At 34.2% G+C, this 22093-nt stretch overlaps 1 protein-coding gene across 5 annotated transcripts in view; it reads right to left on the minus strand.

Moving 5' to 3' along the window:
• Positions 1–22093, minus strand: part of LOC113176334 (transmembrane protein 182-like) — a 76545-nt gene that overhangs the window by 40850 nt on the left and 13602 nt on the right. For all 5 annotated transcript variants that reach the window (XR_003300056.1, XM_026380799.1, XM_026380798.1 and 2 more), the window contains exons 3-4: positions 7962–8060; positions 2510–2647 (exon numbers count right to left, since the gene is read on the minus strand). Coding sequence is in view for 4 of the 5 variants with exons in the window: in XM_026380799.1 (XP_026236584.1) it covers positions 2510–2647; positions 7962–8060 (237 nt within the window). In the remaining variant the exon portion in view is untranslated. The remainder of the gene's footprint in view (positions 1–2509; positions 2648–7961; positions 8061–22093) is intronic.

Here is a 22093-nt window from a genome sequence, read left to right on the forward strand (position 1 = left end):
GTGAAATTTATTTCATGGTACTCTACCCACTTACACCTAAACTCTATATATACTGAATATCTTCGAGTTTTTCTTCACCACCTTAAGGTCTCCCCATAATTCTGCTTGTTTCTTCTAGCACTCTCCACACAATGTGCACTGTGTTCCATGCCTCCAAGTACACAGACACACACACACACACACACACACACACAGAGAGAGAGAGAGAGAGAGAGAGAGAGAGAGAGAGAGAGAGACTTTGTCCCCATGTCTGTCCCATTCCAACATTCAGCTTGAATGTAAATATTACCTCCTCATAAATACCTGCCCTATCTATCTCATCCAAAATAGTACCTCTTATCAATATTTTGGTCTCCATAATCTTATTATTTTCTCTTCATCGAACTTATTAAAATTTTAATTACACATTTATTTACTTATTTTTGTCTATCTCTTGACCAGATTCTAAATTCCATGCAGCAGGGACTTTACCTGATTTTTCAATCAATATTTATCCTATAGCTTTCACAGCATCATTTACCTAGTAAGTGCTTAATAAGAACTTGTTTCATGAAACAGTATACAGGGACATTTATTATTGCAAATACAATAGCAATGAACGGAAACAAATCAAATCTCCAAAAAAGAGGTAAATGTAAGATGAATTATGATAGAACTAGGTGTGATAATGCATGTCTGTAATTTTGGCACTTCAGAAGACTAAGGAGGATTACAAGTTCAAGGCCAGTGTGGATAACTTAGTGAGATTCTGCCTCAAAAAATAAAAAAATAAAAGGGCGTGGAATGTAACCCAGTGGTAAATCTCTCCTGAGTTCTATCAACAGTACCAGAAAATAAAATAAATTATGATAAGAATAAATGGTAGAATATTATGCTGCTATAAAAGATCATGTTACAAAGATTAATGATAATATTAGACACAACTGATGTTTAACTACTAATATTTGGCATAATCCCCACAATATTTTAACAAAATAAATATATATAAGAAATATATTCAATTAGCACACATTAAAATATTAATATTGGTTATCTGTAGATTGTGAGTTTATGGGTGGCCTTTGCTTTCCAATTTTTCATAGTTTTCTATATTTACAAATAAAAATAAAATGATTAAAGTTAAAACACCAAAGTTTCATCAATACAAGGAAAGCAAATATGAATATAGTAAAAAATAAAATGCTTCCTAACATTTTGAGGAGTTTTTTTTGGCTAAATATTAGAAGTTTAATTTATGTCAAATTTATTTGTATGTAAAGCACTCTTTTCTTAATTGTATAATCAATGTATAAGATAGTTCATTTTAGTCATATGAAAGGAAGCATGTAGGAGAGTATATCGCTCTATTAAGGAGTCAGAATACACTGTATATTTTTCTGTTTAAAAAATATTATTTAGTGGGCTGGAGTTGTGGATCAGAGGTAGAGTGCTTGCCTAGTGTAGGAGGCACTGGGTTCGGTTCAGCACCACATAAAAATAAATAAATAAATAAAGGTATAAAATATTATTTAGTTATAGTTGGACACAATATCTTTATTTTGTTTATTTATTTTATGTGGTGCTGAGGATTGAACCCAGGGCCTCACACAAGTGGGACAAGCACTGTTCGACTGAGCCACAACACCCCTGTATATTTTTCTTTATATAACATGTTTTATTTTCCAAAAATTCTATTTTTACCCATAATAAAGTCATCTTAAAATCTATCTTATACACTGAATAGTGCCGCGTCCCCTCGCCAGCAAAGGAAACACGACACAGGATTCTTCCTTCAGCAGTTTATTCAGGCCTTTTTTTGACATGTCTTCTAGCTTCTACTACTACTCCTACTACTACTTCTACTGCTATTCCTACTACTACTCCTACTCCTACTCCTACTACTACTACTCCTGCTACGTGCCCCAGCCCTAATAAAGCAGATAAAGCCCCAATGCACAACTGCCACGTGGATCTTTCTCATAGGGTGTTTTACAGCTACGTGCCAACTCTCGCAAAATAAGGAGTTGTTTATCACAGGCCACGGCGCTTATCAGCGCCATCTTGTAATGGCGGCCACAGTACACAGAAACGGCTCACTACAGAATAGTACTGCCAATAAATAAATAATTGGAGGAGGCTCTAAATGTTTCAATATGTCACCTGTTTAGAGGGGGGAACCAAAAATCAGGATTTTAGAAATAGGTAAATAAGTTGTTAAACATGATATTTCTCACCAACACTAAGTAAAATTTCACATATGTTGGAAAAAAAACAACAAATTTTTATGCACAGTTTATATTAGGGCACATATCAAACTCATCAGCATTTATTCATTTACATTTTATTTCTTATTAGTATAGTTTCTATTCATGCAAAAGTTATATAAAGACAAACATGCATACATGCACATGTGCACTCTCTGTCACATGCACATGCACGTGCGCTGTGTGTGTGTGTGTGCACACACACACACACACACATACACAAAGAGTTTTCTGGTTATTAATTTGTCCTCATAGTTACTACATACCTGATATCATCAGAAAGCCACCTCCAATTTTGTAACATCCAGCATTGGCAAAGGGCATACCACACACCAGCAGAAATCCTCCAGCCAGACCAGAACCAATACCCAGTATAATAAAGATCGTCCAGAAGCCTCTGTACACTAGAGAGTGAGAAGAAAAATACAAATATTAGAGTATTCTGTAAATTATGACTAAACCGTGAAAATGAACTATCACTTGGTGGAATGTGATGGATATCATTATCCAAAATACATGTATGAAGACACGAATTGGTGTGAACATATTTTATATACAGCCAGAGATATGAAAAATTGTGCTCTATATGTGTAATAAGAATTGTAATGCAGTCCGTTCTCATTTATTTTTGAAAAAATCAATAAAAAGTACACCAATTATACTTCTGTACTAGAGGAATGGAGCTTCAAAATGCAGATTATTTTAAGTGATAGGAAGTAAAATTATATTTTTGTAACCTCAAAAAACTATCACTAATTATCAGTATTAAGTTTGTTTGAGTTTCTAGCTTCATAGTTATTTGTGTAAAAATTCTTTACCTAACTTTCTATACATCTTTAAAAACACAATGCAGATTATTCTTCTTACTAGATGTCTTCTCTTACTGATATGGTTTTGGTTAGAGGCTCCTCTGATGTGTGACCATAACACCCTTTCACTTACCTTTTTAAAGAAATATATCATACTAGACTGTAATTCTCTGTTTTCTTTCTTGTATCTTTCAATAAGCTAAGAGTTCTTTGATGGGAAAAATTCTATTTTATTTATTTCCAGTGCCTGCAAATTCCTGGTGCATAGCAAAGCTTAAAAAAAAAATACTTGTTAAACTGAATCATATGCCTTGTCTCAGTTTCAATTCTGCAAGGATGAAAGGATAAGCACAGGATTATTTTTATTTATAGCGGGCTCCCTAACTCTAAATTCTCAGATGACAACTATTCTATAAACTCGTGACTTTGATTCCCATGTATAGAAAATAAACCTTAAACAATACTTCAAATTGAGGGATTAGAAAACAGCAGTACCTGATTCCTGATCCTTTGACCATGCCTATGCTTCCCTTCCTTCTTACACAAAATTTACCTGTTCTTTCAGTGTCTTTTAAACTTTGTTGATTTTCTAAACAATCCACCCTCCTGGTGACATGCAATTGTTCCTGTCCTTCCACTAGCCTTTCTGAGTAGATGAAGACCTATGGCAGGAGGGATATGTGAGCAGACTGAATTTTCCCCAAAACTATTCCATATAAATATATTTTAAATACAAATGAATTTCCAAAAAAACTAAAGCAAAGAAATGTGGAAATCAAGAGAGCATTTATCTTATCATTTTTATGATGTTCCAATTGCCATTTTGAGGGAAATTAATACATAATATAAAGTGAAGTGGACAAGTGAAGATGATTCTCTGGGCTGTGAAATGAAGTAAATAATTTTTGAAGGATCTATATCATTCAGGAAAGATTTAAAATTCTTCAGTATTCCTAAATTCCCCAGAATAAAATTCAGTACTTTGTTTACATTTTAGTTGCAATGAAAAAATACATATTCTTCTGTATCATTGCTTTGAATTTTTCTCTCTACAACTGAAACAAGTTTCAGATATTCTCTTTTATCCCTACAAATTCTAATATCTGGGAGGTTAGAAATTTAAATCAAGAGCTGCCAAACTGGGAGAATTAATTTGGGACAGATTGGGAAGTGAAATTGACATATAACAATTGACAATATTCTCTCTAATTTGCACATATTGACAATCTTTAAACTCTTTTAGAGAATTAGCACAGTCCAGCATCCATCCACTATTTTTTTTTTCTGATCAAGATTGGCCTTTGGGTAAAATCCATTAGCCATATCTTGATTTGTTTTGTTTTTATTAGAGCTTTATAGTTATACATAATATTAGGGTGCATCCCAACAAAGTCATACATACATGGAAATTGATTTCAGTTCCTGATCCCCTCTTTTCCCTCCTGCCCTCCCTCCTGTTTCCCTTCTCATTCCTCTTCTAGACTTCCTTTCAGCACTCTATTAATTTACATTTGATTGGTTCTTTGTTATCCTATCCTTCTCTCCCCCTTTCCTTTAATTTACTCTTGCTTCCACATAGAGAGAAATCATTCAATCTGTGAGTTTCAGAATTTGTTTAGTTTTTCTTAACATGATATTCTCTATTTCCATCCATTCACTGGCAAATGCCATAATTGCATTTATTCTGAAAACATCCACTCTTTGAAAGAGTTTCTTTGAGGTAGGTATCTGATACTGAGAAACTCAGGACAATTAAAAAGACTACATTTAGCTATTTTATTGATTGTAAGTGACAGTAACCTATTTTGAATAATGCAGGTATCTCTGAGATAGAAATATCATCAGAAACAGGAAGGGACAGGGAAGAGGATTCAGACAATATTCCCTCAAATTTTGTGACAAAAATCATGATATTTTTTCATTTCATGAGAATATGGTGTTAATACTTAATTCAAAGGTGAACATGTTTGCTTATTCATCTTTCTAGTGTTCCCAGAACAAAAGCCAATTTCAATTCTTCAATGAATAAGAAATAAACAATCACTTCTGTTATCAGTTCCAAAAAGGAAACAGTGGAGAAAAGCAAATGCAACGTAAAATGCCTCATATATGGGAATGTAATCCACAAAACTATTAACACTTGTTGTTTTTATTGGTGGCCATGGTGCATTTTTTTTTTAATTGTTTAATGTGTATCTGAAAGTGTAATCTCTACAAAAGCTGGGCAATCTGTAATAAATTATTGGTCTGGCTGAATCTCAGTTTTACCAGAAGTAAAATGGTTATACAGAGTAATTGTGATAATGGAATAAGTTTTATGTAGACACATAGTGTTTAATAAATAATAACTAATTGATGTTATTATTATCAGTATTATTTCAACCAAACTGCCATTTTATTGCATTTCTTTTGGGACTTAAAACCGTAAAGCTCTCATGGAAACAAGGGGAAACTGAATTGTTCTTTTTTGTTTTTTCTTTAACTTGTATGCTAAGGGAATAGAACAGTGGAAAGAGCAATTTGCCAGGAATCAGTAGAGTTGCTTGCATGCATATGTTGGTTCTGTCTGTCTTGCTTGTGGCCCTGAAAAAAAAAAAATTCATTGCTGCTATTTTCCTTCATTTTTCACTCTCTGTCAGAATGTAAATGATAAATTTTGTTTATCCCTACCTCTCATCCTCTCAGGGCACAGTAGGACAATTTGGTGTTGATGGTTCCATGGACATGTTTTTTCAGAATGAGTATTGAATGAGGATACACGCCCACACCCACATACTCACACACACAGATATATATATATATATATATATATATATATATATATATAAAATTATGTATATTATATTAATAGCATTATGTATAATAATTATAAAATAATAATATTATGAATATTATATGTATATATATATATATATATCATACATATAATATTCATAATACTAACTCAATGCCTGTACCATACTAGGTACTCAATAAGTATTTATTATCATTATCATCTTTGGTTGGTTCATTTTTACTTAGAATGTTGATAATTTTGATTCATCTAAAATTATAATACCAAAATAAATAATTAATATTTTTTATTACTATAGCTGAGATAAAGGAATGGGGGTTTATTCAAAAAGTAAAACTGTATGTTTTGAACCTTACTTAGAAAAAATTATAGATGAACTGCATTGTTTGTACTTTAGTCCATGTAATAATGCTGTAGGACAAAAATAGCATATAAACAGATAACCTAAGTTATCCTTATTAAAATGGTCCTATCAAAATCTCATATATTGACCAAAGTTTTATTTTTTTATACCAGGTTATTTAACCTAGGGGTGCCCAACCACTAACTTTTATTCATAGGCCTTTTTTTTTTAAGAGAGAGTGAGAGAGGAGAGAGAGAGAGAGAGAGAGAGAGAGAGAGAATTTTTAATATTTATTTATTTTTTAGTTCTCGGCGGACACAACATCTTTGTTGGTATGTGGTGCTGAGGATCGAACCCAGGCCGCACACATGCCAGGCGAGCGCGCTACTGCTTGAGCCACATCCCCAGCCCCTATTCATAGGCCTTTCTAAAAAATTTTTTATTCTGAATTAGGATCTCAATAATTTGCTTAGGTCCTCACTAAATTGTTTGAGAGTATCTTTGAACTTGTGTTACTCCTGCCTCAGCCTCCTAAGATGCTAGGACTACAGGTATTCACTTTTTTGCCATTAATTATGATGATAAAATGAGGTAATGGATGTGAAAATCCTGTGTGAAATTGTAATTAATGCTAGAAAGTATATTCTATGTGCTTCTTGATTACTTTTTAGTTGGTTTTAATGTAAAGTAACTATAGTATATTGTAGGTAATATAATGTGTAATCTTGGATACAATATAAGTATAACCAAACAGAGGGGAAAGGAATTTATTAAATAAGATTTTTAAATACTGATTATTTTTAGTCTGTTTGCTGAATATATGCAAATTTATACTTTAACTTATAAAGGAATTCTCTCTTTTTTCCTGTTCAAATATGGTCAGCTTTGTGTATCTGTGTGTTCCATATTTACATATTAAAGTAATCACAAATTGAAAATAGATGAAGAAAAACTGCATGCGTGCTAACCAGGCACAGATTTTTTTCTGTCATTATTAATTTAAAATACAGCACTGTTTGCATAGCTTTCTTCATTTTATTAGGTATTGTACATAATCAAGAGATGATTTAAGTCTATAAGAATATGCATAGATTACATGCAAACGTTGCTCCATCTTATATAAGTGATGTGAAAATCTTGTATTTTGGTGTCCTTGAGGAATTAGAATCAATGCCTTGTTAATTTATAAATTAAGTGTTAAAAATTCAAATTTGTGATATTCTGATAGAAATATGATTCCATCTAATCTCCAAATCTAGGGAATGGAAGTAGAGCAAGTTTCTGAATATTGTAAGAACAGGTATTAAAGAGAAATTTGAATTCCCTTCCTCAATTCTATTTTGGATCAGAGTAGCATTAAGAGCAACAATCTAGGTTTTAGAATAAAAATTACTTAACACTTACTTTGGGTTCCACCACTTTGAACGTTTCTGAATATCAGTTTCCTCATTTATTAAATGGTTCTATTAGTATCTAATGTAGTTCCTGTGAGTAGATAATTATATCATATTTTTACTTATCTTCACACTTACTAGATTTTTTAATTTTGTTCTCTTTTCTTTTTTATTTTAACTTACATAGAATACCTGCTATAGGATAATTGTTCAGATGAAATCTATTTTGTAACTGGACTCCAGAAGCAAAGATAACAAACTTAGTCCAAAATCTAGCATGAATCATTGATTTAATCAAAACTATATAAACTCTTAATAGTCATATATCTTTGTAATATACAACATTTATCCCAGTAATATTTAAAAAAAAAAACTCACCTGTAGTTGCATCAAAAGAAGGATGTGGGAAAGGCCCAACAGCAATTGGCATAGGAAAGAGATACCCAGGAATACAGCGCTTGGGGTGAGGCTGGTTCACTGCCAGAGAAAAAGTAAACCCTATTTTTAATTATAAGATTTTGAAAATTAAATTCTAATCCCTTATACACCTTTCAATTCAACAAAGTATTTGAAGAACTGAATAAATAATAAGTAGAAGTACTTCATTTTGTAGCTAATACTGGTGGAATACAAAGAAGAGAAATGAAACGCCCAAGGTCATTTAAAGAAAGGTAGATATTGGGATACAAATATCATAGGTCTCATTTAATGTCTTATAAAATCTTGTCTCCTATGATATTTTGTGTGCTTTCAATTAAAGTCATTAAAATTTAATCAGCTTTTAGTATGTTCTTAAAACAACTAAGATAGATGTCGTGTGGACTATTAAGTCTCCAGCTTTATACAGATTACAACCTAATGATAGAAATAGAAACACATATCCAGGGTGGTGTAAATAATTATAGTCTGTCTTAAATGACATAAAATGTATCAAGGCTATTATTTTTGGTTTGTAAGAGGAGAAAGAGATTAATTTTAATTGAGAGTTTCAAAGAAAGAATTACAAAAGTTGTAGAATTTCACTTTGGCCTTGGAGGATGAGAATGCATTCATCAAGTGAAAGCAGAAAAAGGAAATTCTAGATAAAATATAGGGCACAAGCATAGGAAGTGACCCAACAAAGTAGCAAGCAAATTTGTTGTGGAAAGCCTAAATTTTGACAATAGAAGTGAAATAAAGCTATTTCTAGTTTTAAAAAGTGCATTGAGCATTTCAGAAACAAACAACAGCTACATATTTGTCCAAATAGCATAGATAAAATACCCATTTTATTTTCTAAGAGACAATTCAAATTAATGGAAGTTTTAGATATCTACCTAAAAATTAAAATATACAATATGATACAGGTCAAACATTGTGGAAGTAAGTTAACTGTTTGTATGTCAGGTACCATGATAATCATGTAATAGATGACAAAATCCGTGTGTCCAAAAGGTCACAAGGATGAGTTAAAACTAGCACAGTGAAATTTATTGTAAAGTCATGCTCTTAATTTCTAAAAGCTACTTGCATTCTATATGGTAAGAAACACATGGATAAAGAAAATAATGTAAAATTAATATAGATACTCTACAAAATTCACTATAAACTAAATATGGCTTAATTGTCAATTACATTAAACAAAAAGTTAATGCCATTTGAGTCTGCATGAATTGAGATAGAGTGACTTATCACTATAAATAAAGGAGATAAGTCACATCTGGGGCACATTGCTAATGATAGGTGCCACATTTTTAAAGGGACATGAGCAAATTAGAGTACAAAGAAGAGTGAATAGACCGGCTACAGAATGAGAATATTATTCTGTTAGAAACAATAGAATAAAATTAGAATATTTAAGAACAGAAATACATGGTTGAGATGAAAATGAAAAGAGATGAATAATAATGCTCATTAATCACTTGAGGAGCTACTGTGGATAGAAGTGACTGACTTGTTCTTGTGGCTCCAAGTGGCAGAATGAAATTCCATGGTCATAGATTTCAGAAAGACTGATTTTTGTTTAATAATAAAAGACACATGCTGTAATTATAGCTGTCAAACATTACAATAGTGGATTTAATGAAAGAAGCTAAGCACCCTTCAATGAAGGTAATGAAGAATAGACTTGATGGCTACTTGTCAACATGTTAGAGAAAAGATTCATGCATCATTCAGGTTGGGAGTTGGACTAGATAACCTGTAGGGTATCATATAACAGTAATGATCTCTGATTCTAGAAGCCCATGAAAAAACATGTCATCATAATAGAAGTGGATTATATCAATATTAATAACAGTATCTTATCATGATTAATGATATACTGAGAATGTTAGATGCATTAATACAGTGTCTACTGATTTTAAAGTGTTTTATTGTTAGCACTAGCACTTCAAAATAAATGGACATTTTCTCCACTTATATTACTAAAGAATTCCCATTGAATTGATTATTGCTACACCCTGAATATTAAATTAATTTTCTATAATAAATGATTTTAAGATGTATCCCAGGGGCTGGGGATGTGGCTCAAGCGGTAGCGCACTCGCCTGGCATGTGTGCGGCCCGGGTTCAATCCTCAGCACCACATACCAACAAAGATGTTGTGTCTGCCGAGAATTAAAAAATAAATATTAAAAATTCTCTCTCTCTCTCTCTCTCTCTCTCTCTCTCTCTCTCTCTCTCCTCTCTCACTCTCTCTTTAATAAAAAAGAAAAAAAATGTATCCCAAAGGAAAGATTTAAATAAAAGGTAGGTTATTAATTATAAGAAACCATCACTGTATCCCTTCATATGTGTACATCAACTATATTTGACATACATTTCCTCACTAAGTTTAAGACTTAGGTCTGACATGTCAAGCCTGTAAATCAAACTTATGTATCAAAATATATAGAAAAAGGAAGATAGTGGCTCAAAGGAAACCCCAATGCTGCAGCAGCTCTCCAAGAATGATTTAAAGCAGTAGTTCTGCAGCAACAAACTGAAGTAGGGAAATGAGTATTGGCAGGAGCATAATATGGTGGCAACTTGGTGATCTAGTATTCAGAAGAAAACCAAAAGTATTGGTCCCAAGAATAGGAAAATAATAAATAAAGGTAACAGATGGTTGCAGTGTCAGGCACACTGTATCAAAGTGAGAGAGGGGAAAGCTCTCCTTCTCCAAGAAGAAAGTCACTTCCCTAATGAACTTAAGTAAAATAGATTCTAATGAACATGTCTGCAACTGGAGAGCATGAATTCAGAAAAGTTTGGGTTGTGTTTATTGGGGACAAAACATAGGAGTCTTTGGCTGAACACAGAACTTGTTATCTCCAACAGAGTTACCTTGAAACATCCAAAACCAGTTACATAGGCTATACTTTTCACTGGATCATTGGTGCCCAAACCTAGAAATATTCTGAGCATAGAAGAGGAAATTTTACCTTGCTGGGGCTCTGCAAAGTGAATTACAAGGGTGTTTTCTTTATAAAGGGGCACACTCACTAGAGTGATAAATGGTGTGGATGTCAGGGGGTTATGGGTTTGAGTCTAAGAAAGATTAGAGGGAAAGTCTCAGGCTTACACCCATGTCATACCACATGGACAGGAACAGTGCCTGCTTAGGAACCAATTTCCTCAACAAGACTCCCAAAGCACAAAAAGTAAAATCAAGAATCAATAAATTGGATGATATGAAACTAAGTATTTCTTCACAGCAAAGGAAACAATTAAGAACATGGAGACCCTAGAGAAGGGGAGAAAATCTTTGCTACATGCACCTCAGATAGAGTGTTAATCTTCAGGACATATTAAGAACTCAAAAACTTTAACAACAAAAACCCAAATAACCCAATCAATAAATGGGCAAAGGAACTGACTAGGCACTTCACAGAAGAAGAAATAAGAATGGTTTAAAAATATATGAAAGGGCTGGGGATGTGGCTCAAGCGGTAGCGCGCTCGCCTGGCATGCGTGCGGCCCGGGTTCGATCCTCATCACCACATACCAACAAAGATGTTGTGTCCGCCAAGGGCTAAAAAATAAATATTAAAAAATTCTCTTTCTCTCTCTCTCTCTCTCTCTCTCTCTCTCTCTCTCTCTCTCTCTCTCTCTCTCCTCTCTCACTCTCTCTTTAAATAAATAAATAAAAATATATGAAAAAATATTCAACATCTCTAGTAATTAGAGAAATCAAATCAAAACTACACTGAGATTCCATCTCACTCCAATCAGAATGGCAAATATCAAGAATACAAATAATAATAAATGTCCGAAAGAATGTAGAGAAAAAGATACATTCATTCATTGTTGGTGGGACTGCAAATTGTGCAACCACTCTGGAAAGTAGTATGGCAATTCCCCAAAAAGCATACAATGGAACCACAATTTGACCCAATTATCCAACACCTTGTTATATACCCAAAAGACTTAATATCAGCATACTACAGTGATGCAGCCACATCAATGTTTATAGCAGCTCAATTCTCAATAACTAAGCCATTGAAACAATCTACATGCCCTTCAACTGGTGAATGAATAAAGAAAATGTGGTATAAAAAAACAATGGCATGTGGGCTGGGGTGTAGGTCAGTGGTAGAGTGCTTGCCTTGCATGTGTGAGGCCCTGGGTTTGATCCTCAGCACCACAAAAAATAAACAAATTAAAAAAAAAGATATTGTGTCCATCAACAACTATATATATATATATATATATATATATATATATATATATATATAAACAATGGCATGTTACTCAGCCATAAAGAAGAATTAAACTATGGCATTTGTCAGTAAGTGAATGGAACTGGAGGCTATCATGCTAAGTAAAATACGCCAGTCCCCCCAAGAAAACAAACACCAAAAGTTCTCCCTGATATGCAAAGAGAAACACACAATAAGGAGGGAGAGGGAAAAATAGTAATTCAGTGGATTAGACAAAGGGGAATGGAAGAAAGGGAGTGAATGGGAATAGAAAACACATTAGAGTTAATTGGGCATAACTTTCCTATGTTCATATATGAATACAAGTTTAACTCCACATCATGTATAAACACAAAAATGGGATTTTAATTATAATAAGTTAGACTCCATGTGGTTATAATATGTCAAAATATACTCTACTGTCATGTACCTCTAAAAGGAGCAAATTATTAAAAATTTAAAAATTACTTTTGTGGTTAAAGAAGTTCTAATGAACAAATTAAGAGAACAAATATAAAAGGTTAAAGACCATTTCAATAAAGAGAGATTTTGATAATCACAAAATCAGAATTCCTGGAAATGGAGGACCCAATAATTTAAAAAAATCATTTGAAAGTGTCATCACCAATGGATTAGATTACATAAAAAGCAGAATTTTACTGCTTGAAAACAAGGTATATAAACTTTTCCACTCAGTAAAAGTTAAAGGAATAAAGTAAAAGTCCAGGGCTGGGGTTGTGGCTCAGCATGTACAAGGCACTGGGTTCAATCCACAACACCACATAAAAATAAATAAATAAATAATGATATTGTGTCCATTTGCAACTAAAAATTTTTAAAAAGTAAAAAGTAAAAGGCTATAATCACAATATACAGATCTCTAAAAATACCTTAAGAGACAAAATTTAAGATTTATTGATCTTCAAGGTGAAATGGTGATACAGTCTATTGGCATTAAGAAACTTTTCAGTGACATAGTAGCACAAAAATTCCAAACCTAAAGAATGACATGGATGTCCACATATAGGATAGATACATAACATAAAAATACAGGTTCAGAAAAGAATTTCTCTTTACTCAGTAGTAAGGACAAAACCTCAACGAGCTGTGTTTGCCAAGGGGAACACTTCTATAGTAAAGATAACTTATGGAGGGCTGAGCGTGTAGCTCAAAGGTAGAGTGCTTGCCTAGTACTTGTGCGGCACTGGGTTCAATCCTCAGGACTGCATAAGTACTATAAAATAAAGGTGTTTTGTCCATATACAACTCAAACATTTTAAAATAGATAAACCATGGAGAATCCATAAACACAGGACCTGAGCTTGTATACAGCCACAAGGTTCTATTCCACTTTGAAAAGGATTCATTAGAAGGAAGACAATTTGTAATAACTCATGACAATCACAATGACAGCCCAGAGCTCTGTATCCTGAATGCCAATACACAATAGAAACAACCAACAGTACAACACAACACCTCACCTCACCTCACCTGAGCTGTCAGATTCAATCCTATGAGCTGATAACCAAAATGATTTTAGGAAGTCCATAGCAAATAGGAAAGTGGATCCTGTACCCCAGCACCTCTGAAGGGATCCAAAGCCAAATAATACTAGACATCTTCTAAATGTCCCAAATCATAATGAAATACCAAAACTCTAAAATCAAAGTTGATCATATACGTACGTCTCTCTTTATCTTGATTTACTAGTTGTTGTCTTCATATCCAACATTGTGTTCTAAACAACACCTTCCATGTAACAGATTCACAGTAACACATTTCCCTACCACCAACCCCATAGGCAATTACCAGATGCAAGCCATTGCTTCCTGATAGGAGCACAACAAGCAAACACATCTCAGAAACTGATGTCATCTCATATGAAGTCTTCACTCCCTCCCATCAGAGTTAAGTCACCCTCTGTCTGCCTCTGAACTTGGTATATACTGCCTAATATATCAATTATTCTGTCTCCCCACTAATGAGTGGCAAGCCACTAATTTACCTCTGTATTGCCAGTGCCCAGGATGTAGTAGTTGCTAAGAAATATTGATCTGATGAATTAAAATGTATTCCTAAGAATGGTCTGGCTTTGGTTTTCTGTGGAATATTCCTGAAATCATTTGTTTGTTTTTTTTTAACTAACTAGGTTTCCTTTAAAAAAATTTTATTTGTTAGTTGTAATGGAATAATTCCCTCTATCTTTGCTTTCCTAGTTCTGGTTTATACTTGCTCCTCTTTACCCTCTTATCACTGTGACACTATGTGCTTCTGCCTCAAATCCATCCATCAATGTTTTTTCTACATTTTATCTTGGTGTGTACTATTCTTTTTTATCTTTTCTTTCTTGTCACTTTTACTCTATCTTAAGTGAAACATTTCTTTCTTCCCCTTTTAGTCTTCATATAATATTATAGCAATTTTACAATATTTGGTAACTAAGTTTTCAACATATTTTAGAACTTTGCTACAAGTTTATACTTTTAATTGAGAAACTGTAGAAAATAGAATCAACATTTTGCACTTTTCATAATGTTAAGTAGTATGTGGTTTGGCTCTGAAGTGCTTAGTAAATAGATCAGTGTCTTCCCTCAAAGTGGTGCTCTCAAAAGAAAGAAGCTCACAAAATAGTCTATTGCTGAGGGAGGGGAAAAGAGGGGGCTTGGGTGTAGGAAAGATGATGAAATGAGATGAAAATCATTACTCAAGGTACATGACATTGCTGAGAGCCACAGCCGAGTCTGTATGGCCCCTGGCATTTTGCCAATAGTATTGATTGACAGGCAAGGCGTTAATATCCGCCTCTGCCGCTACTTTTGAGTTCTAGCGCTAATTTTGAGTTCTCGCGCTATTTTTAGTTCTCACAGGGATTCCCCGGGAGTTCCCATTGGTTGGCGAAGTGCAGGAGGAGGGTTTTCCCGGGGAGATATTTCCGGCTGGGGGTTGCTGGAGGAGCCTCGTGGCTTTTCGGGAGGATTCCCCAGGAGCGTGTGTGAGGTTTTTTCTTGCAGTAGAAAAAATAAAATTTGTTCCTGCTTTAGTGGCTCGTGATTTGTGCCCAGCCAGACTGCGGCATTTGGTGGTCCGTACGTGGGATGTCTGAAGCTTGGGGGTAAGTGAATTTGCTCGCTCCTGAAGGAGAGCAAAAAAAATGGGTGACCATTTCAAAAAACAATGTGTTCTTGTTGTGATTTATTTTGTTTTTATTTCAAGTTGCCTGTTCCTAGAACTTTCTCAGGCAAACTGGGGAAAATGGTTGACTCAAGGTTTGAATTTGTTCGCCTCTGAGGAAGACAAATTGTTAGAGAAAGGAGGCACCCCAGTAAGACCAAGAACAGCTAGGGCATATGTTGATACAATACAAAAATGTAGCCCATGGCTTTTTACAGACGAGTTATTAAGTCTATCAATGGGACCATCATGGTATCCTGTAGAAGGATTTTTCTTCAACAAGAAAGAGATGGCTAGTTCTGTTTACTACATTTGTCTAAGATCTTGGTTTTTACAGACATCTGATTAATTACCAAGCTAAAGTGTTAAAATATCAACCACTAAATATAAAATCAAGTACTCTTTACTTATTAAGTTCCATAAGGTAATATATTTAAACATTATGTGTGTTTTCATAAATTGGTAAATGGGAAAAAAAAGGTTTAATATTGCTTTGGTCTGTGTCTTTGCTAAAACAATACTAAGAGTTAAGATTCTATCATGTGTAATTTATATACAGAGAGTATAAGAAGTTTCAGTTGGGTTTCAATTACAGTATAATAGTACCTTAGAAAACATGAAAATATTTCATCTTATTAAAGTGGAGTAATTTGTCTAAATCAGAAATTTTATAAGGGTTGTTTTAGAATGTGAATTTATAAAAAGGGTTAATGGTTAAAAAAGAGATAAAAAGATTCAAGATGTGGAAATATATTTTAATATAAAAGGTTAAAGGAAAAAGAAATGTTTCTAGATGAGATAATCTCTGTGTGGTAAAGTAAAAAGTTGTAAAATGCCATTTAAAAAGATTTTGAGGAAACTAGACTTACTTTAAAAGCTTAAGAAAGGAAGAAAGAAGAAAAAAGGTATTTGTACATGGCAGATTGAGACAAAGCTTCTTAATGGAGTAAAAAAAAGAGCCTTTGGTTGAAGGGCAGCCATGTAAACTAACATTTAGCGATTTAAACAGAATATAAGCCTCATTTAAAAGAGTAAAGCTGTAGGTGGTGAAAAAGTACATTTAAAAGTACAGTATACATGATAAATGAAAGGCTTTAAAAGGTTAAATTGAAGGTGGTCGAGATACCTTCTTGGCGGAAAAAAAGATTGCTTTGCTCATCAAACTATTAAAACGTACTTATTAAAGCAAAAAGAGGGAATTGGAAAGGGGTATATATCCCCCAAAGATAAACTTAAAATAACCCTTTTTACTCTAAACTTTCTAAATTTGGATTCATCAGGACTTAGTGCTGCGGAAAGACATATGTATCCGAAAAATGTACATAAGCCTAAGGTACTTTGGAAAGATATTCTAACAGGACAATGGAAAGGTCCCGACCCAGTTATTGTCTGGAGTCGGGGTTCCGTTTGTGTGTTCCCACAGGGAGAACAGCAGCCGATTTGGATTCCAGAGAGGTTAACCAAAACAATTTCTACAGAAAAAGAAGATGATTTGACTGAAATCCATAACAGCTGATATCCAGAGCTCCAGCTTGGCTATTCTTACATCTGCGACAGTGATTAACCACGGTGCCTTTTTTCAATATCTATTTTATTATTGCATTTTTCCCACATCATAAAGTTCTATTTTATTTTTTGAGCTCATACAAACCTAGGTTAATGTTTTTCTGATCAGTTTTGTTTTTTGACTGTGTTTTATTTTTTGACTGTGGAGTTTTTAAACATTGCAATGGAGATTTCACCTAGGTAAAGCTACAAGGCCTTTATTATTGTCTTATATGTTGTATGTTATGTGCGCACACTTCTGTTTTGTGTTGTATGTCTGTATGTGTGTATGTCCATATATCTTATATGAGGAGCGCTCATGAATAAATGGATCCGAATTTTTTTTTTATTCACGTGATTTTAATGGTTTAATTTAGATTGGGTAAACAGCTGTTGAAAATTGTTTTAATATGTGAACAAATAAGGAGGTTAACAGATCTGTTTGTTTGCTTTCACCTTTCCTTCTCATTATATTTAATAATTCTGTTCAGGATAATGTAAATTGTTCAAAAAATTGTTTTCTTAATGCCTGTTGGAATGTTACATAATTTTTTTCCTAGCATCATTGCCAGAATTCCTATCTTCATCCCAGTGCCGGTGAAGACAAAGATAAAACCAAACTACAGCTTCTTCGGTAGCTATCAACAAACTGTATAAACTGATGCATCAGTGAATAATAACTCAACAAGTAATGCTCAATCAAGGAGTAGATTTACTTTGGGAGGAAATGGACATATTGACAGATTCCTCTACTTTGAACTGCTTGCACAACTTGCCTGGACTATGTATCACTTGTATGCATTGTGAACTATCTGTTGGTGCAGCGAATTGTGGTAATGCTGGCATCTTTGCTGATGGTGTCACCGGTGGTACAATTTTTCAAAGGAGCCATCAATTGGCTTAGTGTCGTGGCATTTATTATATCCTCCTCCCTTCAGCTAGTGATGGTCTAAAATTTGGGGGCCAACAGAGGTGAGGCAAAGAACCTCACCCCCCCATTGGCACCAAGGACAAGTTTGGGGGCCAACAGAGGTGAGGCAAAGAACCTCACCCCCCCCCACTGGTGCAAAGGCCTATCCACAAGTATGGCTGTATGCTGGACCGGTAGTCAGTGACGGGTATGATCCGATTGCAGTGGTACCAACCTAAGACAGGAGGCTGACGCCTAGAGGTCAGTTCATCCGATGACGGGTAAGGACCATATGTTGAATTGGACTACCTAACAGGCACGGTCCCTAAGCCACATTACTTGTTGTTTAATTAAACAGAAGGGGGGAGATGCTGAGAGCCACAGCCGAGTCTGTATGGCCCCTGGCATTTTGCCAATAGTATTGATTGACAGGCAAGGCGTTAATATCCGCCTCTGCCGCTACTTTTGAGTTCTAGCGCTAATTTTGAGTTCTCGCGCTATTTTTAGTTCTCACGGGGATTCCCCGGGAGTTCCCATTGGTTGGCGAAGTGCAGGAGGAGGGTTTTCCCGGGGAGATATTTCCGGCTGGGGGTTGCTGGAGGAGCCTCGTGGCTTTTCGGGAGGATTCCCCAGGAGCGTGTGTGAGGTTTTTTCTTGCAGTAGAAAAAATAAAATTTGTTCCTGCTTTAGTGGCTCGTGATTTGTGCCCAGCCAGACTGCGGCATGACATGAATGGTGTGACTCTACTTGGTGTACAACCAGAAAAATTAGAAATTGGGCTCCATTTGTGTACTATTAATCAAAATGCATTCTGCTGTCATGTATAACTAATTAGAACAGATAATTTTTAAAATAATTCATTGCTTTAAAGAAGAAATTGTAAATATCATAAAAATGATAAGGCACACAAACAATATGAAAAAAAAGGGAAGCAATCAAAAAATCCCTAACACTTCACCAAATGAATCCACTGACACCACAGTAGAGAAAATTTCAGGAAATAATTTAGAAAGTTTATAGTTAAAATATTCAACAAGCTAAAAGAAGACATAAGACTAAACTTAGATATAAAATATAGAAAGTGAAAGATCACTTCAATAAAGAGATGGGAATTCTGGGAAAAAATAGACATCCTGGAAATTAAAAAAAAAAAAAACTAAAAACAAAATTCAATGAAAAGCATCACCAATAGATTAGACCACAGCCAAGATAGATTTTCAGGCCTTGAAGACAAAGTATACAATCTAGAAAATACAGTTAACCATAAAAAAATATGTTAATAGACCATGAGCAGAATGATTAAAAAATCACTGGCATAACATAAAGAGACCAAATATAAAAATGATTGAAGTAGATGAATTTTCCAAAATACAAATTAATGGAATATGCAACATTTTCAGTAAAATAATTTTAGATAATATTCCAAACCTTAGGAATGAGATGGAAATTCAAATACAAGAGCCATATAGAACTCCAAATATATGAAACACCAATAGATCCTCTCCAATAAACATTAAATGAAAATAACCAATATAGAGAAAAAGGATATAATTTTAAATGTGGCAAGAGGAAAAATAGCAGGTCACATTTAGAGGCAAATCAATTCAGATTTGAACTCCTTTCTCAACCTTGACCCTAAAATCCAGGAGGGCTCAGAAAGAAGTGCATGACAACCAAGATTACCACATCCAGCAAAATTATCTTTCAAAATAGATAAAATAAAATCTTACCTGATAAGTAGAAACTAAAATAATTAATACCCACAAAGTCTGTCCTATAAAACATACTGAAGGAAATATTTAATGTAAAAGAAATGAAAAATAAAAAACTAGCATAAGGATAAATTGTACTAGATTAGCAAATTAAAGGATAATCACATTTATCTTAAAATTAGAAATAAGTCAAGATGAGAGGAAATAAATTTTATCACTCTATAACACCAATGAATGTAAAAGGTCTAAATTCTTCAACCAAAATATTTCCCCAGGCAATTATCATTTTAAAGAGAGAAAAAAATAAAAGCATTCCCTTTAAAAACTGGAACAAGACAGGGATGCCCTCTTTCACCACTTCTGTTTAACATAGTTCTTGAAACTCTAGCCAGAACAATTAGACAAAATAAATTAAATGGCTACAAATAGGAAAAGTAGAACTCAAATTATCACTATTTGTTAATGAAATGATTCTATACCTAGAAGACCCAAAGAATTCCACCAGAAAATTTCTAGAACTAGTAAATAAATTCAAGAAAGTAGCAGGATACAAAATCAACACCCATAAATCAAAGGCACTTCTGTACATCAGTGACAAATCCTCAGAAAGAGAAACAAGGAAATCCACCCCATTTACCTTGGGAATCACTGAAAGAGGTGAAAGACCTCTACAATGAAAACTACAGAATGCTAAAGAAATGAATTAAAGAAGACTTTAGAAGATGGAAAGATCTACCTTGTTCTTGGATAGGCAGAATTAATATTGTCAAAATGACCATACTACCAAAAGCACTATACAGATTAAATTCAATCTCAATCAAAATCCCAATGACATTCCTCATATAAATAGAAAAATCAGTCATAAAATTCATCTGGAAAAATAAGACCCAGAATAGGCAAAGCTAATGCTTAGCAAGAAGAGTGAAGCTGATAGCATCACTATACCAGACCTTAAACTATACTACAGAGCAATAGCAACAAAAATGGCATGGTATTGGCACCAAAATAGACCTGTAGACCAATGATACAGAATAGAGGACACAGATACAAACACACATAATTACAGTTCTTTCATATTAGACAAAGGTGCCAAAAACATATATTGGAGAAAAGGTAGCCTTTTCAACAAATGGTGCTGGGAAAACTAGGAATCCATATGTAACAAAATGAAATTAAACCACTGTCTCTAACCATGCACAAAACTCCACTCAACATGGATAAAGTACCTAGGAATTAAAACAGAGATCTTGCACCTAATGGAAAAAAAAATTAAGGAGCAAATCTCCATCATGTTGGAATAGGCCCCAACTTCCTCAATAAGACTCCTATAGCACAAGAATTAAAACCGAGAATCAAAAAATGGGATGGATTCAAATTAAAAAGCTTCTTCTCTGCAAAAGAAATAACCAGTGAGATGAAGAGAGAGCCTACAGAATGGGACCAAATCTTCACCGCAAACACATGAGATTGAGCACTAATCCCTAGGATATAAAAAGCAATCAAAAACATAACACCAAAAAAACCAAATAACTCTATTAATAAATGGGCCAATCAACTGAACAGAGACTTCTCAGAAGAGGATATACAATCAATCAACAAATATATGAAAAAAATTAAATATCATTATCAAATCAAAACCACTCTAAGATTTCATCTCACTCCAGTCAGAATGGCAGCTATCAAGAATACAAACAACAATAAGTGTTGGTGAGAATGTGGGGGAAAGGGCACACTCATACATTGCTAGTGGAACTACAAATTGGTGTAGCCAAATCTGGAAAGCAGTATAGAAATTCCTTGGAAAACCGGGAATGGAACCACCATTTGACCCAGCTAGCCCACTCCTCGGTTTATACCCAAAGGACTTAAAAACAGCATACCACAGGGAAAAAGGCACATCAATGTTTGTAGCAGCACAATTCACAATAGCTAAATTGTGGAACCAACCCAGATGTCTTTCAGTAGATGAATGAATAGGGAAACTTTCGTATATATACACAATGGAATATTACTCAGCATTAAAAGAGAATAAAATCATGGCATTTGCAGGTAAATGGATGGAGTTGGAGAATATAGTGCTAAGTGCATTAAACCAATCCCCCCCCCAAAAAAGGCCAAATGTTTTCTTTGATATGAGAGAATGGTGGGGGAAGGGATGGAGGGATGGAGGAACTTTAGATAGGGCAAAGCGGGGGGAGGAGAAAGGAGGGGTAGGAAAGACGGGTAGGAATGTTTTAGACATCATTACCCTAAGTACATGCGTGAAGACATGAATGATGTGAAAATACTTCGTGTACAGCCAGAGACTTGAAAGATTGTTCTCCATATGTATAATATGAAATGAATTGCATTCTGCCATCATATGTAACAAATTAAAATAAATAATTTATTTTTTAAAGCCTAGCTATATGTTCACTAAACCTATTTTTTTTCATGCACAGAGAAGCATATATTCCCCAGCTACTCATGCAGATTAAGTGGGAAAATTTTAATAGGATCTGGCCACTGTGT

Source organism: Urocitellus parryii, chromosome X (assembly GCF_045843805.1).
Source record: "Urocitellus parryii isolate mUroPar1 chromosome X, mUroPar1.hap1, whole genome shotgun sequence".
NCBI lineage: Eukaryota > Metazoa > Chordata > Mammalia > Rodentia > Sciuridae > Urocitellus > Urocitellus parryii.